General features: G+C 41.5%; 1 protein-coding gene across 1 annotated transcript in view; it reads right to left on the bottom strand.

The window, feature by feature from the left end:
* The window catches only part of LOC147101178 (breast cancer type 1 susceptibility protein homolog), a 91108-nt gene that overhangs the window by 18903 nt on the left and 53389 nt on the right, over positions 1–18816 (bottom strand). The window contains exons 13-20 of the mRNA XM_085966398.1: positions 16531–16678; positions 14090–14265; positions 7264–7610; positions 4877–4964; positions 3744–3821; positions 3458–3498; positions 1708–1791; positions 148–205 (exon numbers count right to left, since the gene is read on the bottom strand). Of these exons, the coding sequence (XP_085822524.1) occupies positions 148–205; positions 1708–1791; positions 3458–3498; positions 3744–3821; positions 4877–4964; positions 7264–7610; positions 14090–14265; positions 16531–16678 (1020 nt within the window). The remainder of the gene's footprint in view (positions 1–147; positions 206–1707; positions 1792–3457; positions 3499–3743; positions 3822–4876; positions 4965–7263; positions 7611–14089; positions 14266–16530; positions 16679–18816) is intronic.

Below are 18816 nucleotides of genomic sequence, written 5' to 3'. Positions count from 1 at the left end.
AACTAATTCAGGGGATTTAATTTTTTTTCTTGCTAGAAAACTATTAGAGTAACCTACCAAAGCTTGCATGGATCTCAATTCAGGCATTAATGCTTTTAGCCCGAATTACTCTCCCAGCAGTTTGACAAGTAACTGAAAAGCTCTTACCTTTGCTCATACCTGTAAAGGCACCGAAGCAGCATATCTCATAATGGCTCAACAGCAGCTGAAAAAGTTTTTTTTTTTTTTTTTTAAAACTATTAGCCAAAATATTTGTGGCAATTGTTCAAAATACACAAGACTGCCTCAATATTAAACAATATTGCTTTTTTATATATTGTCTTTCCACTCAATTTGCATTTATATAGTGCCTCCAACATTGAAAATGTCCCAAGCTGCTTTAGTAGGGGGAGAAAAGTCAAGTTTGGGCAAAAAGATGGATTTTGATTTTTTTTTGTAAAAATAAAAAGGTGGAGAGAGTTGTGAATAGGCAGAGAGGTTTAAGAAGGGAGAATGGAGCCGAGCCAGCGGAAGGTTCTACCAATGGCACACAAGGTCAGAGTCAAAAGACAAAGGGCGGGAAGGAGATGCAAGGCTGAAGTGGTTCCAAAATTAGGATAGGCAAAGCCATGGTGAAATTTGAAGACAAAGACAAGGAATTTTAAATTTCACATGTTGGGAGAACAGGAACCAATGCAGATCAGTGAGAACAGGGGTAATGGGTGACCAGGTCTTAGTGCAGGGCAGGATGCAGGCAGCTGAGTTTTGGACAAGCTAGAGTTTATGGAGTGAAGGACTGATGGCTAATAACAAGGACATTAAGGAAATTGAGACTAGAGGCGACAAAAACATGGATGAGGGTTTCACTATTGGAAGAGGGGTGGAGATGGGTAATGCTGCAGAGGTGGGTGGAAATAAGAGGTCTTGGTGATGAATGGATGTGTAAACTATCTTGATTTCCAAACCTTGGTGAACAAACATTGCTTATCTGGCCAAAACAGAAAACATTTTGCTGATTAGAGTCAATGGGGAGGGTAAGCATAGAAACAAAAGATTTAATTCTCTGCAATAACAATTGAGGAGATAAGAAACTGTCTGTAAATCCAGACTATTTTTGTTTACATTTTATTACAAAGCCTACTCTAAAGAGGCGTACTAATAATCTAGTAATTGATATGAGTTGCGTCTGCCATAATTAAATCGTAGGTTGGTAACAAATTTTTAAGAAAAAATCCTCCACGGTCATAAAATTCTTCAGATATTTGGCAACCTATTATATAGTCACAAACGTCAATGATGCAAAGTGCAGAAGAATTGTTATTCACGAATATGACTCTCCAGACAGTTTTGACAACCAGATCCAGACAGCGGTCGTCTTTTCACTGGTAAAAAAATCACTGCTATGACTTTCAATCTTTAAGTTTAAGCTGGCAGACAAACTAAAATTCCCCGCATACACATTTCACACAGTACAGGCACAACTGGTATTAACAGTTTATATTATTTCGGATGGCAATTAGGCTGCTAAATTATTTGATCAAAAGAAATTGAAGTAATCAGTTGACATAAAGGCAGCAGAGACACGTCAGCTTCGGGACTTTTTTTTTATTGGAAAGTGTGTGTGTGTGTGTGCGCGTGCGTGCGTGTGTTATCAATATGACTGCCACCAAAGGGGTGGGGGGGAAAGGGAAAGAGCAGCTGCCATTAGAACTCAATCTGTGGTCTTACTTTTCCATCTGCTGTTTTTCTTGCTTTTCTTGGGCCTTTGTGGTTTCTTCCATTGATTACATCACCCTGCACCTCAAACTCGTGCTGTAACATTTCAGAACAGAAATATAGAATATTGTTGCAATAGCTTGAAAAACTATATTTGTTTTGACAATACCAAAATGCCTCAGTATGTACAATGCTACACACTATATTTTAAAAGTGTTACAGGCTCCCATATGCTCTAACTTGGAGATTACAGATGGGTAACAAAAAAAATTAAGTTTGGAAATTAATTTCTAATCTCCACCTCAGGAGAACCCCCCCCCCCCACTGTTAAAGGCCCCACATGACAGTACTAGAGCAGCAGTAGAGGGAGCTTTATGCTACATCTAGTCTAGGTTATATTGAACAGTTGAGGATTGAAACACCTTTCCACACCACCTTGATGAGCATAAAAATCACCCAGAAAATAGCCTACAATGCATTCTTAAGCATCCTTCTGAAGCAGATTGAGGTAGATACCATCTATTATTTCTGCAAACTGTAACGTAATTCACAACCAGTCAGAACATCCGAACAGAAATAAATGTATTTTGCACACTTGTGGATATTTTTTTATCGTGGATTCAGTGGTGGGAGAAGAATTAGAAATTCATGACCACACGAGTACTGATCCACTTCAGTTTGCTTGTTTCTTTCCATTGTAATAATAGCCCTGCTAATGCAAGCATTTTGCAACCCAGATAGCTTCCATTCTCAACTTGGGCACAAACTTTTGACTAATAAAATGTTTTATGATTATAAAATTCTATATGCATTAGGCCCATTACATGGGCAATTTATCCAATCTCAGCTGTAAGCTGTCTATTTCTTGCTTGGAAGCAGAAGGGTTGCAGTACAATGATGTTGTTAGGCGTCTACATCATCCTGTCAGTGCTAACCCACTGCATATTTGTGATTCAGTTGGTGTAATGTAGATGCTAATGCAACCAGAAAGTTAGAGTTGTTCAAGACAGCACTTAAAATGGATGACAAGACCACACAGGGGCCTTTAATGTTACACTTGACAAAATACAGAATAAAGTTTTAGTTACCGCAATTCACAGATATGCAAATCATTTAACTGTTTGTAATCCAAATGCAATTGGACCATCAAAACACAGACATAGTTGTGGCAGGATTAGAAGTCAGTGACACGCTCTGGCTTTGTATTGCAAACCAATAACGGAAAATTGATTATGGGTCTAATCTCCATAGCAGAATTTGTTTTTGTCTGCGAGTGGTATACAGAGTTTACATTAAATATACAAATGGGAGTAACAAAGTAGGCAGAATGATACGGCTGTAGTATGTTATGTTTTGGGACATGATACGGAGAACAGCAGGTTCAATCCCGAGCTCTCTCCCAAGTTACACGGGCTATGGTGGAACTGATGTGAAACCATCCAATGTTATTAAAAGCATTAAACCACAATAAAGCAGAGATATATTTTGGTTGCACGTCTGAATTTTCCTGTATAAATAGCCAAAAGTGAAATTATCATTCAAATCAGTGGACTGTGAATGGTCTAAAGTAATGCACCGGAGATGAAACAAACCCACCGGAGATGAAACAAACCATAAGATATTACTATCAGCCTCAGCAACTGTACAAAGAGGTTTTTACAGGTGTTTAAGCCTTAGAGCACTAATTTCTTGACCAAAATTATAAATATTGTTCATACCAAAATGCAAACTAATGTTCTCCGTAAAAGAAAAGCAACTGTACCTCATCAATTACTGTTTCTTCTCTGAAACACTCACTGATCCCTGAAAACAAATCAGTCACTCAGTCATTTTGCAAGTAAGATACAATCTTTAAGATTTCAGTCATCAGGTACTTAATGATAATCAGTTTTCAATTCAAGGGGCTATCATGGTTTTACAAAGCTGATCTCTAGGTGTTAGCTTTGGATCAGTGGTAGGAATTTCAGATTAATAACGTCATGGGTTCAAGCTCCTAATGTAATTATTACATCAGTTTACTGCATCACACTTTAGTAAATTGTACTTACATTGATAACTGACAACCCATCTCCTCCCTGCTATTCCCATGAAGTACTTCAGCGTCCTCTCACAAACTAAATCTGTATCTGAATTGTAAGTCAGGAAAAACAGTAGCATTAACACACGAACTTGGTTTTGGCAAGAAGTTTAACATTTCTCCAACAGACTGTTCAATATATACGTAGCTGGCTCACAGAGCTTCCTTATTCACTATATGCCTCTTCATCAGCAAGTTTACAACTTACACCGTGCTTGGATCCTTACAGATACCTTGTATATATATATCTAAAGATTATTCTTGACCAATTAAACTGCACAAAACCACCGTCTCATTAATAATCCACAATGAACAGCCAAGTTAAGTTGCTTTTTAATGCCATGCCATATAAAATTTGGATGTTACTGGGATCCCAGGAGCAATGGTAACTAAACAAATATCAGGCACTCAATTTTGGTACAATTGTAACCAAAATTGTGACAAAATTGAGGCAAGTGTTTCAACAAAATCAGCAGGACGCCCTTGTGGTAAACCACTGTTATACCTGTCTGTATGTGTATGTGTATTCCACTAGGTACAGGTCTGGACATGCCTCGGCTGACTCCTCCCACTATTCCAGGTATATAAGTGACTACCTCCCAGTCCCTTAGTATTCTGGACGGGTCGACCACTCGAGACTAGACCTTCATTCTTTAGTTAATAAAAGCCTGGTTGTTACTCGCTTAACCTCAGTCTTTTGAGTAATTGATGGCGCATCAATACAAAATCAGCAGGGCGCCCTTTTTATTAAAAAAACGCAGCTTTAATATTAATCCTCACATCGACATGTGTGCTTCCTATTTAATATTTTTACATGTACCTACTAGTGCACATCAGTGGAAGGAATGTTCTACCTATACTTAATTGTCGCATACATGAAGGAGAAGGGACGAGAGGGATATGGGGGTAGGGTAGGAAGAGGTCATTAGAGTGGGAGGAGGCTCGTGAGAAGTAAAAACACTGGCATCGCCCAGTTGGGTCGAATGGCCCATTTCTGTGCTGTAGATTCTACGCAATTCTATATAATTCAAGTTTCAAAACATCAATTTTCTTTCTTGAATTCATAAATTTTAAAAAGGTAAAGCTAGCAAAATAATACTGTACCTGTTTTCATGATGACATGGGTTGTACTGGGTGAAAAATTACCGAGGAACGTGGCCCCTGTTTTTCTTGCAAACGTTTCAACCAACAGCTGAAGTTGGAAGAAAAAAAAATCAAGACTCATTTACATACACAATTTAATAACAAACTCTTACTGTGACCAGTTATTATTATTTAATTCAGCTACTTCTGCAATTAACCCAATTTTTTCAGGATCTTTAATTTGAAACATGCTAATGCCACTGCACATGGAAGCAAACCAGAAGCTGTCTTCTGGAAAGACAGGCAATCCGTCTGGTCCACACTTGTAAAAGCAGCAGCAAGTAGGGTAACAAGATCAAGGATTGCAAAACCTCTCCCGCCCTCGCCGGCACTGATAATCCAGCACCTTTATTGAACCCAACTCTCAAATTTTTATACAATACAATTTTAATATCAACATAAACATAAAAGGAGATCCCTTGGCAAATTGACAATGAAAAAAGGTGCTTTTTAAAAATCAAAACCCAGAGGAAGTCCTCAGGAACATGAATTAAAGAAATTGTTGGTGGCAGATGCGGTTATCCCACAAATTGTGTTTTTTTTGTACATGGGCAGCAAAAAGTGGTACAGCTTGTAGCTAATGACATCTCATTGTTTAACTGGGATACTCAGTCAAAGTCAGCTCCCTGTCACCAGTGACATTAGCATACAGAACTGAGCACTGCAGCGTCACAGTTGTCAGGTTTTAGCATTTCCCTCAGTTTTTGTGATAACAGCCACATTCAATGGTTGAACACACAGTTCACATATAGATTAAAAATCATTTATCCATTTTAACTTCAAAATTGGTTTCGTAGCTTTCACCGTACTCGCGTCAAAAGCAAAGATGTCAGCATGTGTTTATGCATATAAATATGACATGTCAAAAGAGCTCTCGAATTCCAATTATATTTGCCTTCTAGCGCTAGCTTGGTGTATGTTTGACGCAATAGGTTGCTCCAAGATGAATTACATATTTCTACCATTTTTATGCCTAGTGTCAGGATATATTGTGGGCAAGTTAAAGTGGCGGGCTCTTCCAATAGTATGTTTCAAACACAATTTTTTTAAAAACACGCTGAATTCCATCCCCTCCTGTTTCTTTTCCTCCCCTGCTTAACTGTGCAATTTCTGTTTTTACTAGCTCCTTAAAGGGCTTGTGTGTGGCAAGCTTGAATTTTACATAATTTTGACTATTTGACCATAGAACAGTTCAACCTTAGTATAGACAACTAAGTGGGCCCCACTGCACATCAGCGGTGAAATAAATACATTATGTATATAAAAAAAATACCAAAAGTGAGATTAAGGATGCACAGTAATTCGATCAAGCAGATGTGCTCAAACTTTGCTTCCTACACTATACAACATCCTCTAAACTCTTGATGGAAATTAAGCGTTTAACTCATTCTCAGATATCCACTATTTGACACAAAATGGTCATTATGCTGTAACAATTATCATCTTTTAATAACTAGATATCATTGTGGATGGCAAGGTGCAAGATAGTAGCAGCCCAAAAACCAGGACTGGATTTGGCAACAGTCAAATCTCTGGAATAGGCTTGATTACAATGAACTTGCCTCCATTATAAGAAACTTACGTCTGTAGATTACACAAATACTCTGCATAATACAGCTGCAGAAAATCAATAATCAGATACCATTGTATAAAAGGCATAAAGTAGTACTCTGGTTTTAATATTGCAGCATTTGTCAGCTTTAATTTTACAGTAATTTTCTTAGGTGTCGGGCTCCATTTCAGATTTATTCATGTCATGTATTTTCAGCAAGTCAACTCAGTGTCTCAAAATATGCACATTTCCCCAGAACCTCAGCATGTTCTTCCAATGAACTTCACATTGTAAAGCTAAGCAGCATATTTTGTTGCTAAATACCTCAAAATTCAGGCAAGTTAATAGGTCATTTAAATAGCTGCCATCACCATAAACATCCTGCTCGCTTCTGACATTCTGCAGGTTTTTTTGTGGAATATCTTTAACAATTGAGTGCAGATGACATTGGGGGAAACTGGCTTGGAGGAGTTGCTGAGCTCAACAGTATGAAGGAGCTGAATTAACATGAAAGCTGAACTCCCTCTGGGTTAATGATCATAACTGTTAATTCAGCTCCCTCCCATGGTCAGCTTCGGTAATTCCTCATTGTCAATACTCAAGAGATTTGACCAGACAACGCTTAAAGAAAATTAACTGGAGAGTCAACAGAAAGGCAGAAAAAAGAGTTAATTCTTTATAACTGTTCACTTTTACCCAGGAGACATTGTTAATGGTACTAGATGTTTAAATTTGCAGAGGATTAAATGCTCATTTGCTTTGGGAAAATATTAAAAATTGACTGATTTAAACTTACAATTTCTTGTTTGTTCAGCCCCGAAACCACAAAGGACATTTTTCTTTGAATTGTCACAACTGCGCTCTTGGTGGAGTTTGAGCTTTTGTTGAAAACGGGAGACAAAGCAAGAGAAGATTTGTTCTGCGTCACGGAGGACGTTGCCTTTCCGTTGCTTTTCTCGTGTTGGGGCTGCGACATGTTTGGGCTGCCAGCTACACCCTGTGCCGGCCGGCAGCCCCCCACGGGAGACAAAATGGAAGGACATCTTGCTGGCGCCAAAACGCAGCCTCTCTTTCCTGCACTTTCTAATTTCTGCGTCCATGTAACGTCTCTCAGCAGCTCCTCACCACCAGCATCAACATTTCCTTGAAGAATAAACACATTGATTAACAATGTTGTAAAATACTAGAAGTTGTAGAAGCTGGGCATTTTTGCACAAGAATTAGCAATCATTGCCCATATGATTTAGTTGTCAGAGCTCCTAAAAGGGTACATTAGAGAAGTCAAGACTAGGCAATGACTGAAGTGATGTCCCAAGTGTCGTTTTGTTGTTTATAAAAAGATAAATTTTAAGTCTGTAGGAACGGGAGATCCTAACGAAAAGACTGAGTTCTGCTCAGGCAATCAATCAAACGAACTTTAATGAAACAAACAGGTTTTAACAAGAAACTGCAGGACAACGTCGAATACCGGTCTGCTCTCTTCAGAGGCTCCACGAGGACGGCTGGGGCTGTTCCCTCGCTGACGTCATGACGTTCTTCCCGCCAGTGAGGGATCACGTGATGAACAGCAGGACGTCATCACGTTTTGACCGCACTGTTAAAGTGACCGTGCTCTGCTCAGTTAAACAGCACAAAGATACAGACACCGGTTGTGGCTAACATGCTGTTAAAGGAATTATGTCAAACAATCCGAGTCCTTTGGTGGCTCCGCCACAAGCCATTGAATGTAACCTTCATTTTAGCAATAAGTATGGAGTTCTTACAACATTCAAGGAGCGTTTAAAAAGATTGATTTCACACTCCATTACCCTTTTTGTACTGCTAGTTTGAAAACTTTCCCTTTTTGAAGAACACTATTCAGGTCAAGTTATGGAATAAATGAAAAAAAAAATGCCCCTCCATTTTATATAAAGATTTAACCCCAACTTAGATGCAGTACAGCAAAGTTGAAAAATTCAAGGAAGAGCGGAATTCATCTGCAAGAGTAGGGATCCAACAAATCTTCAGCTGGTCAGGTTTAATTTGCAATCAAGCCATAAACTGGTGCATTTTCACTTTCTGGCTACCTTCCATGGTGAGTATTTGGTGGGATTGTTAGAACACTGTAGACACAGTAACATTCGTGCCACACAAGTGCCAGGCAGTGACCATCTCCAACAAGTCAGAGTCCAACCACCGCCCTTTGACATTCAACAGCAATACCATCGCCGAATCCCCACCATCAACATCCTGGGGGTCACCACTGACCAGAAACTTAACTGGACCCACCACATAATTAATGTTGCCACCAAGAGCAGGTCACAGGCTGGGTATTCTACGGCGAGTGTCTCAGCTCCTGACTCCTCAAAGTATTTCCACCGTTTATAAGGCACAAGTGAGGAAGGTGATGGAATACTCTCCACTTGCCTGGATGAGTGCAGCTCCAACAACACTCAAGAAGCTCGACACCATCCAGAACAAAGCAGCCCGCTTGATTGGCATCCCATCTACCATCTTAAACATTCACTCCCTCCACCACCGGCATACCGTGGCTGCAGTGTGTACCATCTACAAGATGCTCTGCAGCAACTCGCCAAGGCTTCTTCGGCAGCACCTCCCAAACCTGTGGCCTCTACCATAGAAACATAGAAGATAGGAGCAGGAGTAGGCCATTCGGCCCTTCGAGCCTGCTCCGGCATTCAATGAGATTATTAATAATAATAATAATTCAACTTTGTCATTGTACAATGCACAAGCACATGAACAACGAAATGTGATCTTGCAAGCTCCCAGGAGTCCAGTACAAATAACATTAACGTAAATAGCACCGTCCTGGGAGAAGCAAAGCCGCTGCGTCTGTGCGCGCCGCCATTCCATTTCCACCATCCCTCCTGTCCAACACTCTTCAGCCCAATGCCCGGGCCTGCTCACCAACCGCCCCTCCTCGGGGCTCCTTCCATGACCTTCTGCACCTGGTCTTCCCTGGTGGTCACCCCTCCAGGTACTAACCAGGCCTGGCTCTGCTTAGCTTCCAAGCCTGTCCCTGTCCCTGCCTTCTCCCCATATCCCTTTAGCCTTAAGAAATATATCCAACTCTTTCTTGAATATACTTAATGAACTGGCCTCCACCGCCCTCTGTGGCAGAGAATTCCACAGGTTCACCACTCTCTGGGTGAAGAAATTCCTCCTCATTTCAGTCCTAAATGGCTTACCCCTTATCCTTAGACTATGACCCCTGGTTCTGGACTCCCCAGCCATCAGAAACATCCTTCCTGCATCTAGTCTGTCCAGGCCTGACAGAATTTTATAGGTTTCGATGAGATCCCCTCTCAATCTTCTAAACTCCAGTGAGTATAAGCCCAATCGACACAATCTCTCCTCATACGTCATTCCTGCTATCCCAGGTATCAGCCTGGTGAATCTTCGCTGCACTCCTTCCATGGCAAGAACGTCCTTCCTCAGGTAAGGCGACCAAAACTGCACACAATACTCAAGGTGTGGTCTCACCAAGGCCCTGTACAACTGCAGCAAGACATCCTTGTTCTTGTACTCGAACCCTCTTGCTACGAAGGCCAACATACCATTTGCCTTCTTAACCGCCTGCTGCACCTGCATGCTTACCTTCAGCGACTGGTGCACAAGAACACCCAGGTCTCTTTGCACTTCCCCTTCTCCCAATCTATTGCCATTCAAATAATAATCTGCCTTCCTGTTTTTGCCACCAAAGTGGATAACCTCACATTTATCCACATTATAGTGCATTTGCCATGTTTCTGCCCAATCACCCAACCTGTCCAAATCATACTGGAGTTTCACGACATCCTCCTCACAGCATACCCTCCCACCCAACTTTGTGTCGTCTGCAAATTTGGAGATATTACATCCAATTCCCTCGTCCAGATCATTAATATATATTGTGAACAGCTGGGGTCCTAGGACCGATCCTTGCGGTACCCCACTAGTCACTGCCTGCCACTCGGAAAACGACCCGTTTATTCCAACTCTTTGCTTTCTGTCCGCCAACCAGTTCTCTATCCAAGTCAATACCTTGCCCCCAATCCCATGTGCCTTAATTTTGCACGCTAATCTCTTATGCGGGACCTTATCGAAAGCCTTCTGAAAATCCAAATACACCACATCAACTGGTTCTCCCTTATCTATTTTACCAGTTACATCCTCAAAAAATCCCAGTAGATTAGTCAAGCATGATTTACCTTTTGTAAATCCATGTTGATTTTGTCCGATCCAGTCACTGCTTTCCAAGTGCTCTGCTATTACATCTTTTATAATGGACTCTAGCATTTTCCCCACTACCGATGTCAGGCTTACTGGTCTATAATTCCCTGCTTTTTCTCTACCACCTTTTTTGAATAGTGGAGTAACATTAGCTACCCTCCAATCCATGGGTACTGTTCCAGAGTCTATCGAGTTCTGGAAGATGACCAGCAATGCATCTACTATTTCTAGGGCCACTTAAGTACCCTGGGATGTAGATTATCAGGCCCTGGGGATTTATCGGCCTTCAGTCCCATCAATTTTCCTAATGCCATTTCCCTACAAATACTGATTTCTTTCAGTTCCACCCTTTCATCAGACCCTATGTTCCCCGGCATCTCTGGGAGGTTATTTGTGTCCTCCTTTGTGAAGACAGAACCAAAATATGTATTTAGTTGGTCTGCCATTTCTTTGTTCCCAATTATAAATTCCCCCGATTCTGACTGTAAGGGACCTACGCTTGACTTCACCAATCTTTTTCTCTTCACATATCTATAAAAGCTTTTACAGTCAGTTTTTATGTTCCCTGAAAGCTTACTCTCATATTCTATTTTCCCTTTCTTAATTAATCCCTTTGTCCTCCTTTGTTGAATCCTAAACTGCTCCCAATCCTCAGGATTATTGCTTTTTCTGGCCAATTTATACGCCCTCTCCTTGGACCTTATGCTATCCCTAATTTCCCTTGTTAGCCACGGTTGGGTCACCTTTTTTGTTTTATTTTTATGCCAAACTGGGATGAACAAATTCTGTAGTTCATCCATTCGGTCTTTGAATGTTTGCCATTGCCTATCCACCGTCACCCCTTTGAGTGCCATTCCCCAATCAATCCTACCCAACTCGCTCCTCAGACCATCGTAGTTTCCTTTATTTAAATTAAGGACCCTAGTCTCCGAGTCAACTACTTCATTCTCCATCTTAATGAAGAATTCGATCATATTATGATCGCTCCGACCCAAGGGGCCTCGTACAACAAGATTGCTAATTAATCCTTTCTCGTTACATAATACCCAGTCTAAGATGGCCTGATCTCTGGTTGGTTCCTCGACATATTGGTCCAGGAAACCATCCCGTAAACACTCCAGGAATTCCTCCTCCACAGTATTGTTACTAATTTGGTTGGCCCAATCTATATGTAGATTAAAGTCACCCATGATGACTGCTGTGCCCTTATTGCACGCTTCTTTAATTTCCCTTTTAATGCCATCCCCAACCTCAGCCTTACTGTTTGGAGGTCTATAAGCCACTCCCACTAACGTTTTTTTCCCCTTAGTATTTCTCAATTCTACCCATACAGGTTCCACCTCATCAGAGCTAATATCCTTCATTACAATTGTGTTAATCCCTTCTTTAACCAGTAATGCTACCCCACCTCCCTTTCCTTTTTGCCTATCTTTCCTGAATATCAAATACCCCTGGATGTTGAGTTCCCAGTCCTGGCCTGGCCTTCCTTGAGCCACGTTTCCGTAATCCCAACCAAATCGTATTTGTTTACTTCTATTTGCACAGCCAATTCATCCACCTTATTACAAATGCTCCTCGCATTAAGACACAAAGCCTTCAGGCTTGTTTTTTTAACGCTCTTAGACCTATTAGAATTATTATTTACTGTGGCCATGTTTGATTTAAACCGTTGATTTCTCTGACAGCCACTTTTGTTTTTCTCCTTCCTATCTTTTGCTTTTATCCTCGTTTCCCTTTCTTCTGTCTCCCTGCTCAGGTTCCCAACCCCCTGCCATTTTAGTTTAAACCCTCCCCCACAGCACTAGCAAACACTCCCCCTAGGACATCGGTTCCAGCCCTACCCAGGTGCAAACCGTCCGGTTTGAACTGGTCCCACCTCCCCCAGAACCGGTTCCAATGTCCCAGGAACTTGAATCCCTCCCCCTGGCACCATTCCTCCAGCCATGTATTCATCTGAAGTATCCTTCTGTTTCTACTCTGACTAGCACGTGGCACTGGTAGCAATCCTGAGATTACTACCTTTGAGGTCCTGTTTTTTAAATTTATCTCCTAACTCCCTATATTCCGCTTTTAGGACCTCATCCCGCTTTTTACCTATATCGTTGGTGCCTATATGCACCACGACAACTGGCTGTTCACCCTCCCCTTCCAAGATGTTCTGCAGCCGCTCGGAGACATCCTTGACCCTTGCACCAGGGAGGCAACACACCATCCTGGAGTCTCGTTTGCAGCCGCAGAAACGCCTATCTATTCCCCTTACAATTGAATCCCCTATTACTATAGCTCTACCCCTCTTTTTCCTAGAAGGACAAGGGCAGCAGATGCATGGGAACACCATCACCTGCAAGTTCCCCTCCATGTTACACACCATTCGGACTTGGATATATATCGCGGTTCCTTCATTGTCACTGGGTCAAAATCCTGGAACTCCCTCCCCAACAGCACTATGGGAGTACTTTCAGCACATGGACGGCAACGGTTCAAGGCGGCGGCTCACCATCACCTTCTCAAGGGGAATTAGGGATGGGCAATAAATGCTGACCTTGCCAGCGATGCCCACATCCTAGGAACGAATAAAAAAAATGTCCTAGGGAAGAGAAAGCACAGATTTGCCCCAGCTGCAGCAGCACTAACGTGTACCAAATAGATTATTAGGTCCTCATGGTTAGAACTCTCCCTGCCCCTGCCCCCAGAGACGCCAGCATCTGTAAGAGATACGGGGGTGGGGTGCCATTACAAAGTTTGCGAACCACTGTAACAGTACATTTATATTTCTGAATCGTTTCCTGAAGAAATTCTGCAATACCAGCTTCTGATCACTGCGCTGTAATACTGTCCCAGTTATATTGCAAGCCATGTTTTGCAGCAGTTGGTGCCACTGTAAGTGATTCACAAGGTAAAAGGTAGCATGGAGACCCCAAAAAGGACACAATATATAAAGGCATCTTCAAAAAGTGCCAGAGTAGAATAATCAACCAGTAGGATGAAGCGAGAGTTTTGATTGTGGAGGCTGAACTTTGAATGAAAGAGGAAGAACATACATAATCTATCATTTTTCTTCATTTATTCAACCTTCACATACAAAGAGAGAATACCAAATTTCTGCAGATCCTAGTGGCAAAACCTTAAAGATCTAAAAGTGCAGGCTAGCTGGGACTCTGCAGCACAAAAGCACTTACGAATCGGAGGGGTTAGGTTAGATAATAATACTTAAAAGCATGCAGACTGTGCCATGTTATTTTGCTCCACTCCCAGGTAGATCTTTACAGATTGCATCAATTATTGTGTTAAATTACTATGGTGCTTTTAGTGCATATAGGACATATTTTGATTTTTTTCCCCCGACTTTAAAGTAAACCCTTGTGGATGTTTTCATTCTGTGTGCTGTCCTTTTGTGTGAGAAATACCTTCACTCTCCGAGTTTATTTGCTCCTTTATCTCCTTGTCCTTTTGTGCTGCACTTGGAGAATCAGTCATTTCTCCTCGAGAACCTGCTTTAGATTGGAATTGGTTCAGTAAGCCATTCACTGCTTGAAATCTCTCTGGTATTCGTCTAATTTCCAAATCCACAAGAGGTTTTGGGCTGACAAAAAAAAAGGGAAAAAAGTGACGAACAGTTAAAAATGTTACAATAAATTGGAATCTACAAGTTTGTGCAGACATTAACACAAGGTAGATATTCTGTTTATTCTCATTCTCATGATACTTGGAACACATGAACATAATAAAATACTCCAAGTAAGCTTTTGTTTTGTAACCTCAAAAGCAGTGCAGAACATTTTTTTTGGCAATACTTAGCACAGGAACATTTCCAATGCCATGACAAACTGCATGGCAGAGATAACGCTGCCAGAAACAGTACTTTAGGAGAAGACTCGAACCATGGCTCAAATCATACTTGGGGAAAACTAATAGACAATGGAAGTATCATTTGGTTAAGCACTACCTAAAATATTAAACTTCTGTTCAGATGCTGACCAACTTGCTGTGCATTTTTGTTTTTATACCAGATTTGCAGCATTTCCAATTTTCTGTTTCACTCTACTAGTTATCCTGTGGAGCAGCCAATTACAATTATTAGTTTCAACAATTTTTAATCAAATGTGGGTCATAAATAGTAGCCAACCTCTACTGGCTGCATACTTCTTTGTAGTTCATTTATTAGGGAGCAAGTATATACCACCTTGTCAAATTAGGACAAGGTCGGATAATTGCAGGACAACAATAAATGTCAGACTGGTCAGCATTCAGCAAGGAAAACATATTGGGGGAGAAATTGGGTGAGTAGCGCCACCTGTTAGCGCCTAAAGAGGCAGTCAGTGGCTGTAGCGCCACTGGCTGCGTCTCCCGCGATATTCAGTAGGGGCGCTAATGGTGGTGTTAGGCATTTGCGCTGCGACCGATGACGTCATCGGTGTGCGCAGCACCCCATTCGTGATATTTGGTAGCGAACGGCGCAGTTGCGCCGTTCGCTACCCGCGCCCGGTTCACGGGGCCTTACTGTGCCGGCAGCGGCGCAAGTTAAGGTGGAGGTGCGGGGCGGCCGCCTGCCAGCACCGCCGCCGCCCCCCCCCCCCCACCCCACCCCCCGTGGCATTGCCGGCTGTTTCCCGAGAGCCCGGCACTTCTCCTTGGTGCCGGGCTCATTTGCCGGCATTCGCGAGCGGGGATCGCGCTGTTGCAGGCACCTCCCCCTTAACAGTGGGAGGAAGGCCTGCAGTACCGCAGCGTGCCGTGCCGCAGTGTGTGGCGCTGCGGCATGCTGCACTGCGATAATCAGTTTCAACGCCCTAAGAGGGACGTGGAGCGCCTCGAGCCTCGCCCCGTGTCCCTCGAGCGGCACTGAAACTGAATTTCTGGCGATCGGTATTACTCCGATCGCTGCGCTAATTCCTGCGCTCAGGCGACTTTTGCGCCACTTTGGCGCCCCAACCCAATTTCTAGGCCTTTGTCCGTTATTGCTATTCAAATATACGACTTCATCATAAAAATAACATAATAAAAATCAGCACCAACTATGAAGAACTCCTTCACTGCTTGTGGTTTGCTCCATTATGACCCCATTGAAGCCAAGCTAAATTCAGAAATGGATACCCTTCAAGCAAATTAGTTTTAAGGTACAAGTAAAAGACATTACGTAAATAATTTACGACAGTATTGACAAAGCCACAGAGGCAGCTGTAACTGTTCATTGCTCACAACTGCATAGTGTCAACTGTGGCTCAGTTGGTAGCACGTTCGTCTCAGTCAGAAGGTTGTGGGTTCAAGTCCCACTCCAGAAACTTGAGCACGAAAAAAAAATCTAGGCTGACACTCCTGTGCCGTCGGAGGTGGCATCTTTTGGATGAGACGTTAAACCGAGGCCCCGTCTGCTCTCTAAGGTGGACTTAAAAGATTCTATGGCACTACTTCAAAAAAGAGCAGGGGCGTTACCCCAGTGTCCTAGCCAATATTCACCTCTCAAATCAACATCAAGAGAGATTATCTGGTTATCAGAATGCTGTTTGTGGGAACTTGCTATGCGCAAATTGGCTGCTGCGTTGCCTACATTACAACACCGACTACACTTCAAAAAGTACTTCATTGGTTGTAAAGCGCTTTGGGACATCCGGTGGTTGTGAAAGGCACTATATAAATGCAAGTCTTTCTTTCTTTCATTGGCCTCTGACAGTTTAGGGTATGCAGCCTGTTTGGGGGTGCGGGTGGGGGTGGTGTGGAGGAAAGGAGAAGAAAAAGGAAAGACATTTGTGTCATTCAACACCTACACATTATTCCTTTAGTCAGGAATGTATGCAAATTTAAACAAATACTTTAGAAACCATTTGGATTTTGGAAGGTGGAACCTTACCATTCAGTCTCCTCTTTGTCCCCTTGTGTAAAAGTTATGCTTGTATTTAGCTGTAGTTGAGGTCTTATGGCCTCAGTTGCTGGAAGACATTTTGATTTTGATCTGCTTTGCAAATGCTCAGTATCCGCCAGGTCAAATGCAGCAGTAACTGTTAACATAAAGAACAAGGGGTTTGTAATTACATACTTATAACTATACATGGAAGTTAGAACATGGAAGTTACAACATGGAAGCAGGCCTTTCAGCCCAACCAGTCCGTGTCGGTATCCATACAGTTTTAGATAATGCTGGAATTTCATATTTGCTTCTTAAACAATGAGTTTACAAAAACTGATATAAATGCTGCAAGTGGATTATGAAGGTTTATCTGACTGATAAAAATGAACCTGGTGATTCCCTGCTACCGGTGTATTATTTATGGATTTGTTCTTTAATTCACAGCTCCCACCACTAGGTTAAGTGCCTTTACTCCTCAACATTTTCCAGTTAAGATTATCCATTGTCCTTGATGCGAATGTTCCAGGAGGCATGGGAAAACCAACAAGGGATAAAATCAGGGAATAAGAGGGTCTGGGTCCGCATAGGAAAGTGCGTATCTTATTTTTAAAAAACACATTTTTATGTTAAATGCTATTTTAATGTAGTAGTAAGCCAACAATTTGCAGAAAGTGGTAATGTTACAGCAGTAAAGAAGTCTCTTGCAATGCAGAACAAACAAAACGATTTAATGGAAATCATGCACTAGCTTCAAAGTTAATGAAGTAATTCAGAATTCAAGAGGGGGTGGGGGGGAAGAAAAGTGGTAGATGCTAGAAGTAAATTCAGAAGCACAATTTGAATAAAAATAGTGATTTTGACAGATTGCCGAATTTTTCTTATTTATGCCAGTGAAATATTTAGGGTCTGAATTTTAAAAAGTCATGGGCAATAACAAAATCGTTGGTCACCTTTTCGAAAGCTGCATGACTATGCCAAAGCACTGGATGAAAACACACCATTTGATGTGGTCTATCTAGAGAATACCAATGGGGCAGATAGATGGCCACAAGATTAATAATTTACTTTAAAATCCACCACATCTATAATATATCTGACGTAGAAATAGCTGATGGAAAATTTCTTTGACTTTAATGATCTTGCATGATTAAAAACAATTCGGAAAAGGAAGAAACATTAATTCAATTGCTCTTCAAAAGGGAGCTGCCCAACTGTTCATGCATACACGCACGGTTACATTTGTTGTATCAGATGCCATGTTACAGATTTCACCAACTCAAGACTATACTACATCTGCTGTCTTGTAGCAATAGTCTTGAATTAAACATAACACGCAACACATAAAAACAGTCATTTGTAAACAATAGCAAAATACTGCAGATGCTCGAAATCTGAAATAACCGAAAATGCTGGGAACACTCGTCAGGTGAAGGGTCACAGACCTGAAACGTTAACTCTGTTTCTCTCTCCATGGCCTGCTTAGCGTTTCCAGCATTTTCAGTTGTTATTTGTAAACCCCTTTGTAGTTAAGAGCTTGAAATTGTTCTTGGAATAGCATTTTGTACACAATTGCAAGATCCCAAGCTAATCAATCATGTGTTTCTGACAAAAACACTGGGATGCTTTTGGACTCCATACCTTGTGGTTACCCACTTGATGGCAATGGTAATGGTCAAGTCAAAAACCACATGTGGTATCACAAGGTAAGAGTACTATTATCTACATGTAATTATTTCACTGATTCCAGATGGAATTCATTTGAAACTATTAAAATGTGAATACATTAAGTATCATGGTCATCAGCTCCCAAACATCTGTTTGCCTCTGCAGTAAATTTAGAACAGAACAAAACTGATACCAGGTATGTTAGTGGCAGTTTGAGAGAACAGACCTGCTTCTGAACTGAAGGAAAGATAGGATAAACTGCAAAAAATGCATCCATTACTTAATGGACCCGCTTTCTTCACTACACAGTAACATCAAACATTGCAAGGCCAACTTTGGCATAGGTCAGCTGCAGTAAAAAGGTGATTTTTGGGGAGCGGGGGCAAAGACAGGTAATTTCCTCCTGCTTCGTTGTATATACAGCATCCTCAATTAAGAGTGCAAGTGACTTGATCCCAACTTCTACCAATACTGCTCTGAAAATTTGTACTCCAGTGAACCTCTGTTAAAGAGGGATTTAATGTCAAAGCTGATATCAAAGAGGTTCCCCTGCATTCATTCCAAATATGTGTGCATGCACATTAAATCTTTCCAAGAATTCCATATAAAAATAAAATACTGAGC

This window comes from Somniosus microcephalus, chromosome 24 (assembly GCF_052327205.1).
Source record: "Somniosus microcephalus isolate GS21.2 chromosome 24, FLI_Smic_1.0, whole genome shotgun sequence".
Classification (NCBI taxonomy): Eukaryota; Metazoa; Chordata; class Chondrichthyes; order Squaliformes; family Somniosidae; genus Somniosus; species Somniosus microcephalus.
This window is presented reverse-complemented; position numbering and strand designations above follow the sequence as displayed.